At 36.5% G+C, this 18,108-nt stretch overlaps 1 protein-coding gene and 1 pseudogene across 1 annotated transcript; both read left to right on the top strand.

Annotated features, from left to right (window-relative positions):
* The first annotated feature begins 863 nt into the window (after nt 1-863).
* On the top strand, nt 864-3,433 carry LOC140754550 (uncharacterized). The gene is made up of 4 exons (XM_073089592.1): nt 864-871; nt 1,092-1,269; nt 1,808-1,904; nt 2,898-3,433. The coding sequence occupies exons 1-4, from the start codon at nt 864-866 to the stop codon at nt 3,431-3,433; spliced, it is 819 nt and encodes a 272-aa protein (XP_072945693.1).
* Nucleotides 3,434-12,948: 9,515 nt separating this feature from the next.
* LOC140754551 (carboxypeptidase B-like) lies at nt 12,949-17,873 on the top strand (annotated as a pseudogene).
* Nucleotides 17,874-18,108: the final 235 nt, after the last annotated feature.

Here is an 18,108-nt window from a genome sequence, read left to right on the forward strand (position 1 = left end):
TCATCCTTTCCCGCTAGAAATATTAGTGGCGGTGATAACTTTCCAGTATGAAGTGTATTGAAGGTGGTAGAACCCTTTGTGGTTCGACTCCGGCGGCACCACCGCCACACCTATTTCTGCCTCATAACAGCAGTGTTAAGCGCTGCTGTGCTCTGGTTTGAAGGGTGAGGTAAGGTTTTCCGAGGCATTCCAGCTTGGTCCTCAGGGGCAGCGGCGCATCTAAAGCCGCCCTCAGGAAGCAATATCTAATCCTATCTGGGGTCGATTACAGATGTCCATGGGCGGCAGTAACCACTTACCATCAGGTGGACTTCATGCTCGTCTGCTACTCCCATATTATATTAAAAAAAAGTCAAACTTGTTCATTTCAGACGTCCATGGGTGTCTGTGACCAGTTAATTTGTTGGCTACTTTAGTTTCATAAACCCCATCATCATAATGCTATGTTCTGTACATACTCGTAAATGATCGTAATTTGTAATTTGCTACTAAAATCGTAGTAAAAACGATTTGTAATAAAATAAAGATAAAAACGCTTTAATTGATTTTCAGTGTTTCAGCGACATTGCTAGCATACCAGATTTTATGGACCTTCATTTTATTGACCCTCTTCAAATTCTTAAGGTTTTTTTTCTATCTAAAGCTAAACGCATATTGCATTTTTTAAGAAATTTAGTGACATAAAAAGAAACTATTTTATGAATCTGATGATTAGTTGTTACTTTACATGATTGACATTCACGCTGCCCGAGTCTCCTTTCAGAGGTGCCTGGGACTTGAACCTCGGACCTCTCGGTAAGAGGCCGCGTTTCTTAACCACTAGTACAATTGCGAAGTGCGATTTGTTTGCGGACGAATAGAAGATGATTATGTGAGAATGTGTGCGATATGAATGCGTGATGGATGACTGATTTATTTTATGATTAGTTTAATCCTTATTATTACTTAGTGTAAATGGTAAATAATGTACCGTTCTAATTAAATAAATAAATAAATAGTCTATCATTTTTTTTTGTAATCAGTGTAAAAAAGTTCAATACCCGTTCCGCTTTACAACAGACACGCGCCCTATAAAACACAATTAAACAAAGATTAATTATCACAATGTTGTTCGTACTTGCAATTGTATGGTGTTTCCATACAACATCAGCCACTTACGTCATATCTGTGTACGGCGATGTGTATGAAGATACAGAGTTCTTCACCAAGACCTATCCATGGCTGATAGATAATATTGGAGGGGAGATTTCCGTGGATTATTACCTACAGGTACTAAATTAAAATAATTTATTTAATACGAGAATAATGCTTTGTACATTTCTAATTAGATTTTTTTCGATGCCTTAGATACACAAATACCCAGATCTATAACAAATATCTAAATAAATTATCTAGATCTCTATGTGGCCGGGGATCGAACCAAAACAGAAATCTTAATTTATTATTAGGGCATTTGTGTGGTACGGAATCGAACTCAGAATCCCCTGTTTGTCATACCGGTATGGACACTGCATCTACGTTCATTGCCTACATAAAGTTTAAAGGCATTGCCGCCCATAAACATGTGTAATCAACACTAACATTAAACTCTTACTTTAGATCGGCCACAGAATCTTTCTTATTTATGTATTAAATTGGAACGCCTCGGAATAGTATGTCCTTCTGACCACACTCTCCAAATCGGAACACATACGCATCGCTTAACATTATTGTTATTTATTAGAAATAGGTGTAACGGTGGTGCCGCCGGAGTCGAACCAAGAGGGTTTTACCACCTTTGCATATGATAACTATATCCCAATTTCAGGGTAGCGGCAGATACTCCGTTCCTCAGATGTGTGCCCTTAACGAAATGAGGTTGAACACATTTGTCCAGGCTCAATACCTTAAATGCGAGGCTGAAGGTATTGTTTTTTTCTATCTTTTGGTTTTCTTTTTCTTTCTTTTTATTCAGGTAACAAAAGAGCATTTTCCCTGATGGTATGTAGTCGCTGCCACCTTCGACGTTCTACGCTGCGATTGTATTTAAACCAGTTATAGGGGAGTAGCTATTTTTGAGGACTAAAATGGTCATGATGATGAGGTCATGTAAGTCAGTCGACATTCACAACCTTCCATGGTTTACGGTTCAAGAGATAGAGCTCTGTAACAGACAGACAGATGGATAAAAAGATAATAAAACAACATAATAACAAGCTGTTATATAATTATATAATTATATAACAGCTTGTTTTAGGGCGAAATAAGTGAATCACAGCAAATATGAATTTGTTGCTTTTGTTATAAAGTTATTAATATTTCACAATATTTCCTTCTTATCTTTTATATTTAAGCTATGTATATTTTCATTAATTTTACTAAGTTAAAAATGTATATTTAAATATTATTTTTGTTTAAGGGTTATCGTTACTGTCCCTTCTAATGCCTTACATAAACGTACAATGTACCGTAATCAGACGTGTTTTGTTTCCTTGTTGTCAAGAATACCATGTCATTATAATTTTCAAAAGGACCTCAAATTTACCATTTTTTAAATGTTTTAGTATCAAAAAGAAAAAAGTTTCGGGTTCGATTCCCGGTCAGGTAAAATTCTAAATGATAAATTAAGATTTTTAGTCTGGGTCTAGGTGTTTATTGATTTTTGCGCCTGATCGAGATTTTTGTATTCTACGCGAGGATCCATGTAGATTTCATTTCTTCAAATATTTTTGGATTTTAAATCTAAATTTTTAATATTTTATTTTTCAAGTAAATTACAGTTTTTTTTTCTATACCCCAAAACACTTTGTAATGTCAGAGTTGCTCGCACAGGATTCGATCCTAAGACAGGTATAGACTATGAAGTATAATGCCACTGATCTGTGCCTATTAGTTTATAATAAATTACCATGTTATAGGCAATTCAAGCGAGTGCTGCCTCTGTGAAACGGGAATAGACCCTAACAGGTATAGGCAGTGTGTCCTGACCAAGGGATCCCTGGCCAGCCTATCTTCTTCCAAATATTCCCAACTCGGTATTGACGCAAGACCGGTCATCGAGATTGGCTACAAGAACACCATCTTCGGGGTCGACGACACTTGGTACTTGAAGAAGATCTGCACTATCTTCGGGGATAACCCACCCAGAGGTTGTGTCAGGCCCTTCGACTGCAACGGGACAGAAACTTACTCCGAGAAGAGCGGTGTCGTTCAGTTCGACTGCCAGAAATACTTCGTCGATCTAATGGTTTCTGTTACTTATGAAGACGTTACGCCATCTACCTTATCACCTACTACTGTTACTAAGACCACAAATACTCCATCCATCATCATCCATCCATTTACAACTCCCGCCATATCTACTTCCTCTTCATCTACAACTCTATTCCCGGCTAGAAAGGGTCCACTTAGACCTCAGAAACCGTATATAGAATCCCGTGAAAATTACCAGTGATTTAATAATACTATGTATATTATAGTTATGTTAAATAAAAAACATAGGAAAGGTTTTTGGTTTTTTTAATTACAGTAAGTTTCAGCCCACTTCATTGACTTTGATTCAGTCGCACAGATTATAATATTCGTAAGAAGAATCCCATCTGAATTAGGTTCGTAGTTAAAACGAATTTGTAATGGACCTCCAATAAGATTTCTATTCTATTCGGAGTCAATTGTAGATGTTTAAGACAGGAAATGTATGCTCGTAAAGCCTCGGGTTAAGGAATACTCCACCATTATACAAACTCTGTGTAAATTTCAAGTGTCTATCTATTATGGCTCAGGAGAAAGGGTCCTGCAGATGGACAGACGGAGTGACAGCGGAGGCTTAGTAATAGGGTCTTGTTTTTATCCTTTGAACACTAAAAATCAAAGGTGTGAAGTTTACCAATTCGCACATGGTCAGCGCCATGATCTAAACCCTGCGAGGATACCCGTTCCCGTCGCCGTTGAAATAATGGATTAACGACGATAACTGGGGTAAGATTAAGATTATTCAAAACATTCTTAGCCTTGACTAATTGTGAACTTGTTTGATTTTGTCAGCGTTCATTAATTTTTCTACACACCTATTTCTACCTAATAACAGCAGTGTTAGGCGCTGTTGTGTTCCGGTTTGAAGGGTGTGGTAAGGGAGACAAACTTTTCCGAGGCGTTCCAGCTTAGTCCTCAGGGGTAGCGGCGCATCTGTAACCGACCTTAGGTGGGAATATCTAATCCTATCTGGGGTTGATTACAGATGTCCATGGGCGGCAGTAGCCACTTACCATCAGGTGGACTGTATGCTCGTCTGCTACTCCTATATTATAAAAAAAAAGATAATTTTTTGTGATGTCAGCGAGTTTCATATCAAAAACTTGAACGCTGATGATTAAAGTGGCAAGAGGGTTGGGTTGGTTGGCTAACGGGTCTCTCTCAGGGATAGAGTTCAGGCCATAGTCCATCGCGCTTGCCAAGTGGGAATTGGTAGACTTCACAAGCTTTTGACAACTTGTAAAGGGCTCTCAGGCGTGTAGATTTCTTTACAATATTTTCCCTTACCGTTATAGCATGATATTAATTATCACTTGTTTAAACGGTGACGGAAAACATTGTGAGGAAACCTGAAGACCTGTAAAATCTTAAAAAAAAAGGTTTCAAAGATATGTAAAGTCTACTAATATGCACTTGGCCAGTGCGGTGGATTATGGCCTAATCCATCTCATTCTGAGAGGAGACCAATGCCCAGCAGTGGGACAGTAATGGGTTGATGATGTTATAGCAATTGTTACTAAATTTCTAAAACATAGTATTTTTAGTCTAATTTTCTACAAAGTAAGTTCGTACATACAATTTTAGGGCAAACCGAGTCTAATTAACCAATTGGGCATAGCGTTTAATTCTAAACATGCTGACGTCATCTATCAAAGTAATGAGCGCTGTCGAGTTCAGGCAGTTGGCGATTAGGGAATGTTGGGTACTTTGTGAACTGTTCTAGCCGGAATCGAACCTTGAACAGTGCGTGAATTGAGAAATCTGTATAAGTCGCTTTAGACTTCTTCTCTGAAGTCGAAAGTAATATACTTTTATTGGATCATCTGTGTATTAATTCGACATCATTCGGAAGCCGTAATTATATTATGTAATGTAATGTTATGGAACAGTCTAAAGAAAGTCTCGGGCGAAATTAAAACATACAAAGCATATTTACTAGGAATATAGAACTAGAACATAAAAGTCATATTTTAGGGAAAGTGGGTAATTCATTATAATTATACGAACACAAAAAGAAAGATTTTCTACAGAAAATGGAATGGGCAACAGATTTGGCAAGGATCCGCTCTTTGCTAACATCGACTTGTAAATAAAACCAATAAATATTCATGTAACTTTGGGCATTTGTCTACAACAATCCTTATGTTTCTCGGCCAATGTCCTCTCGCTAATAGTGAAGAGTGGAGAATGTTTTGAAGTTTGACTCCGGAGCCACCACCGCCACTCCCTTTCTGCCTAATAACAGAAGTACTTAGCGCTTCTATGTTCCGATTTGAAGCGTGTAGTATAAACAACATATCCGAGGTGTTCCAACCAAGTCTTCGGAGGTAGTAACGGATCTATCGCTGACCATAGGCAGGACTCTTATATGGGGTTGATTCCTCTTACTATCAGGTGAAGTGGATGCATGCTGCTTATAAAAAAAGCTCAAAACAATATAGTTTTTTTTATATATAATATATAGGAGAAGCAGACGAGCATGCAGTCCACCTGATGATAATTGGTTACCGCCACCCATGGACATATGCAATCAAGCCCAGATAAAATTAGATATTCCTACGTGAGGTCGGCCACAGATGCGCCGCTACTCCTGAGGCTAAGCTGGAACGCCTCGGAAAAGTATGTCTCCCTTAACACACCCTTCAAACCAGAACACAGCGGCGCTTGACACTACTGATTTGTAAACAATTGCGACTTTCTATGCCGTGAGCCTAACTTTGGCTACACGCTAGACAGATAATATTTATATATAAGTATTCTCTCAAAATAGTAGTCTGTAAGAAACCAACATGGCGCCATGGATTTGATTTATGTGTAACATTAAAGTGAAGGGTGGCAGAGCGTGGGGTGTGGGCGGAAGTTACATTTGATTTGTGTGGAGTACCTATGCATTTTTAGGTAGTTTTAGTGGCGTAACTACGCAATGCGTGCCCTTAACATGTTTTAGATAAAAGTCCTAAATATTTCGTCTCGTATTTGTTAAATTAAGTGGGTCTTATGAAAAAGTCCTACGTAATAAAAAGTTTAAATTAATAATGTATATGTATAAAAACAATTTTATTCTCATCATTGTTTTATTACAAGTGTTTTAACTGTTGTGTTTTACTAGTTCAAACATTTCTAAAATAAGCCAGTGCCTTCTTACAGTATGTATATACACATATATATCAACATATATGGCTATATGCCGTTTATACTATATGCGGGCATATATAAAAACAATGTAGGTGACAAATAAGATTTTTTTTGGTTCCGTGCTACGAGTATCAGCTACGTTCAATGTTCATGGCAATTATTTTGAAAATGCCGACAGAAATTCAAAAGTATATTTTGAATTAAAAGCAAAGCTATAACTATAAGCAGTTATAGTTATAGTTGTAAATGTTAAAATTCGGATACTTTTGTATGAAAATGTAATACCATAAAACTGGCTTAGATCCGCAGTTTCCGTGGTTACGTAAGAATTTTCCTGCTTGAATCATTTACGTAATTTAGTGGTAACATTTGCTTATCTTCACACTGATTTATTGTAGGTGGGACTTTTTTTTTTACAAAAAACCTTACTACATTAGTATCACGCTGTTTTCCTTCATTGTTTAAGTAAGTGATAATTTATTGAATCAGAAAAGAAAGAAAATCTTTATACTTGTTTATTTTTGAAGGTGGTAGAACCCTTTGTGGTTCGATTCCGGCGGCACCACCGCCACACCTATTTCTGCCTGCCTGCAGTGTTAGGCGCTGCCGTGTTCCGGTTTGAAGGGTGTGGTAAGGGAGATATACTTTTCCGGGGCGTACCAGCTTAGTCCTCAGGGGTAGCGGCGCATCTGTGGCCAACCTCAGGTAGGAATATCTAATCCTATCTGGGGTTGATTACAGATGTCCATGGGCGGCAGTAACCACTTACCATCAGGCGGACTGCATGCTCGTCTGCTACTCTTATATTATTAAAAAAAAACTTATAATTGAAAACACAGAAATTTAAATAACAGGAAATGCACAAATATATCCGCATATAACTTTGAAGTATCAGAAGTGTATGCTGGGATTTGAACTTTGGACCGCCAAATGAGAAGCTGAGTTTGTGTATCGAACAAACAATCGAAGCCGCGCTGTCAAACTAGTATAAACGAAAGCAAATCCATATTCAGAAGGTAGCGATCAATTCCGTTACGTTTCGATAAAGTGACGCCTGAAATTGAATTTGTATTCAGACGAATATTTCGTACGTGACGTAGACATTGATATTCCATGTGTATCGTGATATGTAAATAGGGCTTTAAGGTAAATGGAGCATCGGCAACCGTTACTGCCCCTCTGCTGGGCACGGGTCTCTTACAACTAGGGGTAGGCACCATACTGCTTCATGATGCTGTGCAGCAGTGATAGCCTTTAGGTGAGACAGGTCTCCTTCGTGAGGGCCAAGGTTCAAATCACAGGCGCTTCTGATTTTTCAAAGTTATTTGAGTATTCAAAATTAATATTTCATACTGACGGGACATAGCAATTGATATTTCACTTGTATGGCGTAAGTAAGGATCAAGCTAAATGGAGTATCATGGTGGTGTATTCAAGCTTTTTATCCAATTCACAACTGTGAGAGACCCAATCACAGCAGTAGACATAAAATGAGTTGTAGTTAAAAATTTCCTGCCTGTCCTAAGAGGTAAAAGGGGGGCTTCTGGGGATGCGGTTTCGAACCGCCTGTCCAGCGACCCCGGGGAGGACGGCAGTATGTGTGGTCGCATACCGCCGTAAGCACCAGATGATGTGGCGAACGTCATGCTCGCCTGGGCGGAGCCCGATGTTTCCTTGGAGATCCCGGAGTCCTCTACGCAAAACTCCAGGAACACCGAGGACTCCCATGGATTTTTTTGAAGATTTTCCTCCCTGGTAAACAAAAAGAGAGTTAGTAACGTATCTGTGGGCAACCTTACGCAGGATTATAATTTTATCTGTGGTTGTTTACGCAAGTCCATAACCAGCAGCGACTTACTGTCAGGTGAACTGCATGCTCATTTGCCACCTTTATATTACAAGAAAAAACATAAAATAAATGTATGTTCGATAATATTCAACAAAAAATGTCGCAAATATGGTAATAGCTGATCCTCAAAGGTATTACATGATGAAGACGTTAGTAATATTGAAACAGGGTGTGGGGTGCAACGGCATTATCGCGATCACACCCTCAGGGGGATGTAAAAAATTCAACGTTCAACGCGTGGAAGTGACGTAAATTATACTGTTACCCTATTTCACGTAGAATGTGTTTTTTGGAATATTGAAAGCAAACGAGTGTGCAGACCTGATGGCTACTGCCGCCCAAGGACTTCTGTAATCAATCTCAGATAAATAATTAGATTTATACTTAAGATTGGCTATAGATTTTTTTTTTATAATGTAAGAGTAGCAGACGAGCATGCAGTCCACCTGATGGTAAGTGGCTACTGCCGCCCATGGACATCTGTAATCAACTCCAGATAAGATAAGATATTCCTACCTGAGGTCGGCCACAGATGCGCCGCTACCCCTGAGGACTAAGCTGGAACGCCTCGGAAAAGTCTGTCTGTGATGCGTTGCTACTTAGAATTAAGCTGAAAAGCCTCGGTTAAGTATGTCTTCCTGACCACACCCTTCACAGTGGAACACAGCAGTGCTTAATATTGCTCTTATAGACAGAAATAGGTGCGGCGGTAGTACGGAATAAGGCACAAAGAGTCACCCGCCTTCAAATTATTTATGACGACATTTGCTCTTAAGTCTTGCAGTTACAACATATTAATGCATTGCTGTCCCACTTTTCGGCAAAATTCATTAATAACAATGTATATATATGAATGATGTATGAAACATGATGAATGATGTTGGATGACGAATGACGATTGAAATATGTATTTGTATAACGTTACGTACGTTCTGTAACGTGACCGCCCAGACATGAGCCCTGCCTCAAAATATTGTATAGAAAAATAGGATTTCGTCTGACAGGACACGTCAATGTCTGTACATATGACCTTATCCGGAGTTATGCGTCTATGTATCATGCTGCCACACGCTTGTCAAAACGTCAAAAATTCAAACGTGTGGATAGAACGTTTGGCTTGATTTGTGTAAGTTTGCAAGCGCTTGTAGAAGAACCTTTGAAGGCCGTGGCGCTATGTCCGTATGCTTATGTTTGCCACTAACTCCAAACCTCTACCGTTGCTTGATTATAAGCTATGCTACAAAGCTACGCAAAGCAAGACAAACACTCACCACACGTTTAAATGTGTGCTGGTTTGGCAAACTTGTGTTTTATACTTTAGGTACGGTTTATTTTTCTAAAAACGTAAATATCCGCATGGCTCGTTGGCTGTAATTTTCGATTACTATTCAGACTGTTGCTACTTGCATGGATTGATGAATTGCTCCACAATATGCTAAATGAAAGCATAGCATGGACTCGCCATTTAAAAATTCATTTAGTAATAAAATCTTTATTTTGTTTATCGGTGTTTTTATATTTATTTTTTCTACAAGTTACATTTAATTATTTACAATATTAACGCTATAAAAAATATTATTTTAATAATATTTATTTTTTATTTCTGCGAAAGAATTATTTTTATTTATTTTCAATTCCTTTTCATCTAATTGTTATGAAAAAATACTTCATTAAAATTATTTGTTTATTAAAATTTATATAATTTTACATAGTAATAAAATCTTTATTTTGTTTATCGGTGTTTTTATATTTATTTTTTCTACAAGTTACATTTAATTATTTACAATATTAACGTAATAAAAAATATTATTTTAATAATATTTATTTTTTATTTCTGCGAAAGAATTATTTTTATTTATTTATAACATTATAGCATTATTTATTCATATGTAATTATGTCCATATTATTAAAAAAATGTTTATAAAATAGCAACTTGAAACTTGAAACTTGCAAGCACATTGCATCTAAAACTTATATGACATAACTGCATTATTTTCGGAGAATCTATTATCCGATTAACACAAATTTTAATACAGAAACTAAATCCTAAATCATATCCACACTATGATATCCGCTAGAATTTAAACTGTGACACATTAACACCGCGTCTATCAAAAGCACCGGATAAAAGAAACTTGGCTTTAAGAATACGTAATAGCGCCTTTTCAGATTGGTCTTGTTGGCGAGGAATTTTGGCCAACATCACCACAATCATTGCGTAGTTTGCCAAACATTCAGAATTATGTTGCTGTTGTTGGTCTTGTTAGTGGTTGTTGGCCTAACCAATGACTAACCTTAACACTTAACCTGATCAGCATGTCTCCAGTAATTCCTATTGGAACTGAATTAGATGGTAGAAGAAACTATGTACGAGTAGTTTGATTCCCGAGTCACCCCACCACCACATATATTTCTGCATAATTCGGTTTTAAGCACTCCTGAGTTTTGGTTTGAAAGTCGCAATGCATCTGCCAACCTCAGGTAGGACTCTAATACTATCTGGAGTTGCTTACATTTGTCCATGGGCGGTAGTAGACACTTGCCATCAGATGGCCTGCATACCAGTTAGCTACTTCTATATTATTACTATTATTACCAACCATACTTATTTTCTAGACCAGAGACTAAATAGATTGTCTATCTGACTAATTATTGTATGTAGCCTCTCCATAAAATTTTACGCAAACATTGTACAAACGATTTGTATTAAAACTACAAATATTTGCATAAACTATTATAAGATAATATTTATTATTTACGGTGTTGAAGTGCAATACCAGATTAAGCCATTAACGCCAACACTTTTGGAGTTGCTAAAGAAAACAATTCTTCATAGCATCTTAGCGGGCTGACTGTCACACTTATTTGTATACAAATATTTTTGCTAGTTATTGATTCGTTTTATGTTTATCATAGATTAGTAAAGATTACTCACTCCTAACAAGAAAATGTAACAAGTTTTGACAATTGAAATTGTCACTGTCATCAGTGTCATCTATTTTCGTGTTTGAAAAATCCGCACTTTTTCTTCGATTTTGTGTCTTAACTGCGCATATCAGCATTGTCCCGTGTAAATTACATCATGACAGCCATTAAATGGCTGACAAAATTGTCAGCCGTTTAAGCCATTTAATGGCTTCCTTCAATTACAAGGCGGTAAGATATCTATACTTATCTATGATTTTCATAGACAAAAGATTTTTCGATATACTTATTCGAAAAATAAATATTGAAATTACAATGATTTGTGGTTCGACTCCGAAGGCAACACTGCGGTTTATCCAAAACGATTTCTGCCTAATCACCGCAATTTTACGTGTGATAATCGACATATACTTTTTGATGGTGGTAGGAACCTTTGTAATGACAGTAGTGTAAAGCGCTGTTGTGTTCCGTTTTGAAGAGTGTAGTAAGGGAGATATAGTTATCTGAGGCGTTCCAATTAAGTCGGATAGTAAAGTATTTGTGAGAAAATCAGGTTGGATCTAAGCTTATCTGGCGTTGATTACAGAAGTCCACGGGCGGCAGTAGTCGCTTAATATGCTCGTTCGCTACTGTAATTAATATTAAAAAAACCTTTCATTAGTGTCACTGTGCAAAATGACAATTATTTTGAAATCTCAAATATTTATTTATTTATTAAATTATTGCATAACCTCTAACAAGAAATGTACAAAAGGGCAAACATAATGCCTGATGACATTCTCTACCAGTCAACCCTGGGTGGATGTAGAGAATTTACAGCAGGTGTTACAAAGCAACAAAAGAAAAATAACGACAATGAAAACAGCAGATATTATAAATATGCATTAGAAGTAAGAAAAAATACATATTCTCAATTTTACTCATTAACAATTACGCTACGGTGTAACACGCGCCCTGCTTTATTCAGCCCTCGTCGCGTATTTCCTCCCTCTTTCAAACGACATATTCATATTTAAATTTATTGCGAAACTTCCAATAGTTAGGGCCAGACGAAGCAATATAAGTTGCTTTCATTGTTCTAGTTGGGAAGTTGCCATTCTTAACGCTTTTAGTAGTTTACGGAAGCTTTTGTCGCGATAGGGGGTATAAACTTTTAAGCTATTTTGTATAGTTTAGTGGGTTTTTTGAAATTTATATAGGCTTTTTTGTTTGTGATTTAACAACTGTATGTATGTGAGGGACAAATATTGCAACTGAATTAAACTGCTTGAAGCGATTAAGCTGAAATTTTGCATACACGTTGGATTTGGATGTCATTGTATGATTAATGAGTGATGTCATTCTAAGCCAGATGTCTGTATATATCTGTGGTAGATGTCCTAAGACCAATTATTCTATTAGCAACCTCTTGATACGGGTGTCAAATAAAAAGCTTTCCAGAGAATACAAAAAAAATCATATTACTACATAGCTATTAATTAAACCATTATCTTCACGATTCTCAAAATACAGCTTCATGCATCTTCCAGAAAAATTTTTGAACAACTCAGGTGTAGGTGTTTTCCACAATGTTTTCATTCTCCATTATATGAAATAATAATTAATTGCTAAAAACACTTAACCTGCCTGGGATTCGATCTTTGGTCCATCTGATTCCGAAATGTATTTTTATCACTATCACAGCTTATTATTAACTCGATTTTCTGTTGATCGATTGAGTAAACTAGATAATGTTGAAGCGGTAAATGATATTGGAGATAGCGGTTAATTAAATTTAATCTGAACTTATCTTCACGCGAAAGCAGACATGTTTTGGGTAGCTTTGTTGTTATTTGGAATAGCCTCAGCAAGACATGAGGCTTATGATGGGTAAGTAAATATGTTTTTATATATTTGGCAGGTAGAACGATCTGTGGTGCGATTCCAGTGGCATCACCTCCACACCTAGTTCTGCCTAATAACAGCAGTATTAAGCGCTGCTGTATTATGGGTTGAAGGGTGTGTTAAGGGAGACATACTTTTCCGAGGCATTGTAGCTTAGTACTCAGGGATAGCAGCGCATCTGTAGACTCAGGTCTAGGCTTCAGATAGGATTCAAATCATATGTGTTTTATTACGGATCAGGTGGAAAGAATGCTTGTCTGTTACTCCTATATTATAACAAACACAACTCACAAAGTGGAACGCTTCGAGTAAGTATTACCCTTACCACGCCCTTGACAGTAGCGCTAAACATTGCTGTTCATCATCAACCCATTCCTGTCCCACTACTGGGCACGGGTCTCCTCTCAGAATGAGAAGGATTAGGCCTTAGTCCACCACGCTGGCCAAGTGCGTCTTGGTATACTTCACATACCTTTAAGATTTTTTTTTTATAAATCTCTCAGGTATGCAGGTTTCCTCACGATGTTTTCCTTCACCGTTTAAGCAAGTGATAATTAATTTCTAATACGCACATAAATCTGAAAATTAGAGGCCGTGTTCCTTAACCACTAGGCTATCACTGCTTTTTACAGACATAGCACACAAACATTGCTGTTATTTGGCATTAAGGCACAGCTAAAACACCTCAAAAGTACTTTTATTTCAGCTATGCCTTGTACAAAATTAAAATTGAAGATGCCTACCAGTCGTCGTTCTTCAACTCCTTAGCAGACCAACTGAACCTGGACGTGTGGGTCCACGGCGCGCCAGGCCGGGATGGGTTCGTCCTTGTTCCTGGTGATCTAAGGCTGTTAATACAAAAGGCATTCTATACTGCTGGGATTAAGTATAACGTTGAAGTTGAGAATATCAAGGAGTAAGTTTCGGCAAAGCGTACATTGTCTAGTTCATAAGAGCATTTTTCATTATTAGAAGGGCGTAAGAGAGAAGAGAAGAGCATCAATAGAAGATACCGATATAAGGCACCCTCACGGAGCTGGTTAAAGGATGAAACGTTTTTTATATCAAAATAAATATGTCAAAAAGTATATTGCAAATGGGTTGACTAAAAAAATTACATATTTAATTCATTTCAATTTTCATTTATTAACCAGCTCGGTGTAGGTCGTCTTATACCGGGATCTTAGACCATTGTATTGAACAATATTTTCAGGATGTTAGATTTCGAAGATACTTTGATGGCACAAGCTTCAAGAAAACAAATTAATACGACTAAACATCAAGGTCTACCATTTGATAGAATATATAATTTCGCTGAGGTAATTAATTTAGGTGATTCTATTAGTCACATTTAACTGAAAACAAATGCGTAATGATTAACAAACTAATTTTACAATAATTAAAAAATGATCTAATAATTATTGTCTAATCATTATGTTAATATGCGAAGAAAAATGCGAACGCTGCGGATAAGGATGTCTTCCTTAACACACCCTTCAAACCGGAATACTGCAGCGCTTAAAACGGCAGTCATTAAGCAGAAATGAAAGTGGCGGTGGCTCTGGAGTCGATCGATAAAGGGTTCTACAACTTTTGACTCTATTTTGCATGCTAATAGCTTTTGTGTATGTCTAGATTTTTACATTTTTCTAACTAAAAACTTTTGCAGGTAAATACTTATTTAGAAGATATTGCGGCATCATATCCAAATGTCACCTTAGTTAACGCTGGAAAGAGTTTTGAAGGACGGGACATTCAGTATCTGAAGATCTCGTCCACTAACTTTCAGGTAAAAAAATATTACAAAGATTACAAACTTCAGAGCGGAGCGGTCACCATATCGGTTTGACGCACAAAGGGTTCCGGGTTTGATCCCCGGTCAGCCAGATATTTGAATGATGAATTTATCTGTTCTGGGTCTGGGTGTTATTGTATTCGTTTTTGTGTCTGTTCATGGTACCCACGATATAAAGAATCCTAGTGTGTGGCTGTGAGTGTAGAAAGCGGTTATATTTTTTTCTTGATTGAACCATAATGATTTAGCGTTTTAAAATTTGAATCTTAGTTTTCTTAATTTGAACACTAGGCCATGATTGCTTTTGATAATAGGACATTAGAACATAATAAGGAAGCTGTAGAAAAGGATAATATTCACAAAATTATATTCTAGAAGCCGTTAGATACTGATATTAAGAGTAGACTTAAGAGAATCCTTGGAAACAGATGAAATTTTATTAAAACCAGCACCCTTCACTCCCTTATCTGAATGAAGCTTAATATTCTTAGCCTAATTGCCACTTACAATTTGTACAGCTTTTCATTACTTTAATTTTGTTTAATTCCGAATGTCTGGGCCTAACCCTTGAGCGCCTACACAAAATTGAAATAATAAAGGGTAGTAGAAATGTATTCTGTCTACTTGACACATTTAATAATATGAAAATTTGTAGGTATTGATTATCAAATACTAATTTGATTTGATAATGTACCTACATAACGGAAACAAAAAAAAATAACCAATAGAAAATATTTTACTGTAACCTTATTGAATTAATAATGATATTAACAAAATTATAATTAATAAGTGAAAGTAATAGTGACCCACACGACTTCTCTAGCCGTGTCAATTTCATTAAGCTTGCCAATATTTAGTTGGACTTCTAATAAACATTTAAAATACAATTTACTCTCGCGAAGTTGTTAGTTTTGCTCTCCCACGGTTTTCTTTAATTCAAACAAATTACTTTACTTGAAAGGGGCTAAAACGTATGTAAGGTGATTATCACAATGTATGTGATGACAATATTATTAATAATGCAGATGTAAATCAATTTAAGTAAGATTCAATTTCAGGACCCAACGAAACCAATAGTATTCATGCAATCTCTTCTGCATGCAAGAGAATGGATCTCGCTGCCAGTGACGTTGTATGCTATCCAGAAGCTACTCAATGATGTGACCGACCAGGACATGGCTCAGGACGTTGATTGGATCATTCTCCCTATTGCCAATCCTGATGGTTATGAGTATAGTCGTAATAAGGTGAGGCACGAAAGTTCTCAAGAATATTGTAAAGAGTATTCATTAGATGTTAATCTGATGTAATCAGGTGGAAGGATAATACTTAGGGACAAATAATTATATAGTTTGAAAACTAAAAACCACGCTAAAATCGCTTAAAGAAAATCGTTAATCTTAACGACCATGACGAGGTATATGGGGAAAAAATATTAAAATCGTTTATTGTCATTAATTCTTGACAAGTGTCCAAAGTTTGAAATTAATTGGACCGTTAAAAGTGGGTAAAAATCGAGTTCAAAGATTCCGTTACATACACACATAGAGGTCAAGCTAATAAAAGCGTGGTAGAAATGTATTAAATCTATCCTTGTCGTTATGAAATTACTATAGCCATTATTATGATATTTAATGTCATGAATTGCACCCAGTATGTTGCATACAATGTAGGATTTAGACTGGATTTTTTCTATAAAATTTCTATGAAATCTCATTCTAGTCAGATTGTTTCCGTAATTTTAGATTATAAGTGAAGGGCCGTACGCAATTTTTCATCTGTAATAAGTTGATGATAATGATATGTTTTTAATTGTTTAAGTAGATATTGTAATTCTAGATATGTTTTAAGATTCACTTTATTTAGCCTTGAAGATGAGTTGATCTGATAATGTTTCAAGCGTTACTTGTAATCGGTTAAACATTTTAAATATTTGATTTTACTTATATCTACACTGTAATCTATTCTACACTGTAGCTATTGATTTATTATTTAGTTTCCCCGCAAACATCTTAGACAGTTCTTGAGGGCTTATTAACCTTTGAGATCGAGTAGTCCAATTAAATCTAGTCTAGATATCAATCCATAATCCTCTGAGAAATAAACAAGATAAAAGTGTAGCCTAATCTTATTTTCAAGAGAGATCGAAAGTATTCTAGATAGCCAATAAAATAAATTTGCAATTTCTAATAAAACAAATGTATTTGATTTGTGTCTTATTGAAATGTATTGATGAACAAATAGCTGCAGTAGACTATAAGGAATATAGACAGGACAATAAACATAAACAATAAACCATAAATAGTTACGGGTATAACAGAGAGTCTCGGGTTCTAAATAATAAATTTAGATCAGTGTGTTTACGTATTGGCCCATGTGTGTGCAAAATTGAATAATGACCCTATTATGGGAATATAAATTTATTTCATTTACAGTTCCGTTTCTGGCGCAAGAACCGTTCAACAAGAAACACTGGTATAATCGGAAACATCTGTGTAGGAGTGGACCTCAACCGCAACTACGACATCAACTGGTCCCTTGCCTCCAGCAAGATGCCTTGCTCCGAGACCTACCACGGCTCTTCACCTTTCTCTGAACCTGAAACTGCCCTCACCAGAGACATCTTCACCGAATATGGAAATCGGATCGAACTGTTTTTGGATATCCATAGTTTTGGAAGCATGATTCTCTTTGGCTATGGAACTGGAGAATTACCAGCTAATGCTTTGACTCTTAACTTAGTTGGTGGTAAGATGGCCGAAGCTATTGATGATGTTAAAATGAATTGGAACCCTAATTATACTGTTGGGAATGTTGCTGTAGTATTATATAAAGCATCTGGAAGTGCTCAAGACTACGCTCAGGATGTCGGTGTCGCTTTATCTTATACTATTGAGCTTCCAGGTTACAGATACAGCCTTGGAACCGGCCTAGGGTTCCTTGTTGATCCAAGTTTCATAGAACAAGCTGGAATGGAAACTTGAGAAGGTATTAAAGCTGGAACAAGATTTGTTCTAGATAATGACATGATGAGGAAAGGTACTGGAATTTAACAAGAAGAGACAATGAGAGGAAGTTTCTACGAGTAGTTTTAATTAAGCAATGATGTTTTACATTTTTAAGAATGATAATAAAGATAGCTTCTGAATCTGTCATTTATTGTATAGGCGTTTTTGTGTTCAACTAGACAAAGCAATTTAATTAAAATTGTCTAACTGTCATTAGCTTTAGATGTTTAAACATAAAAGTTATGCATTTGACTTTTGCTTGCAACATTCCAAGTACAGT

Source organism: Epargyreus clarus, unplaced genomic scaffold, assembly GCF_041222505.1.
Source record: "Epargyreus clarus isolate Ecla_fem2 unplaced genomic scaffold, WU_Ecla_fem_2.2 ptg000029l, whole genome shotgun sequence".
In the NCBI taxonomy this organism is placed as follows: Eukaryota; Metazoa; Arthropoda; class Insecta; order Lepidoptera; family Hesperiidae; genus Epargyreus; species Epargyreus clarus.

Coding starts and splice junctions, on each gene's coding strand:
- LOC140754550 (XM_073089592.1), top strand. Junction 1,270..1,807: donor CCGTGGATTATTACCTACAG/GTACTAAATTAA, acceptor TCCCAATTTCAG/GGTAGCGGCAGATACTCCGT. Junction 1,905..2,897: donor CCTTAAATGCGAGGCTGAAG/GTATTGTTTTTT, acceptor ACCATGTTATAG/GCAATTCAAGCGAGTGCTGC.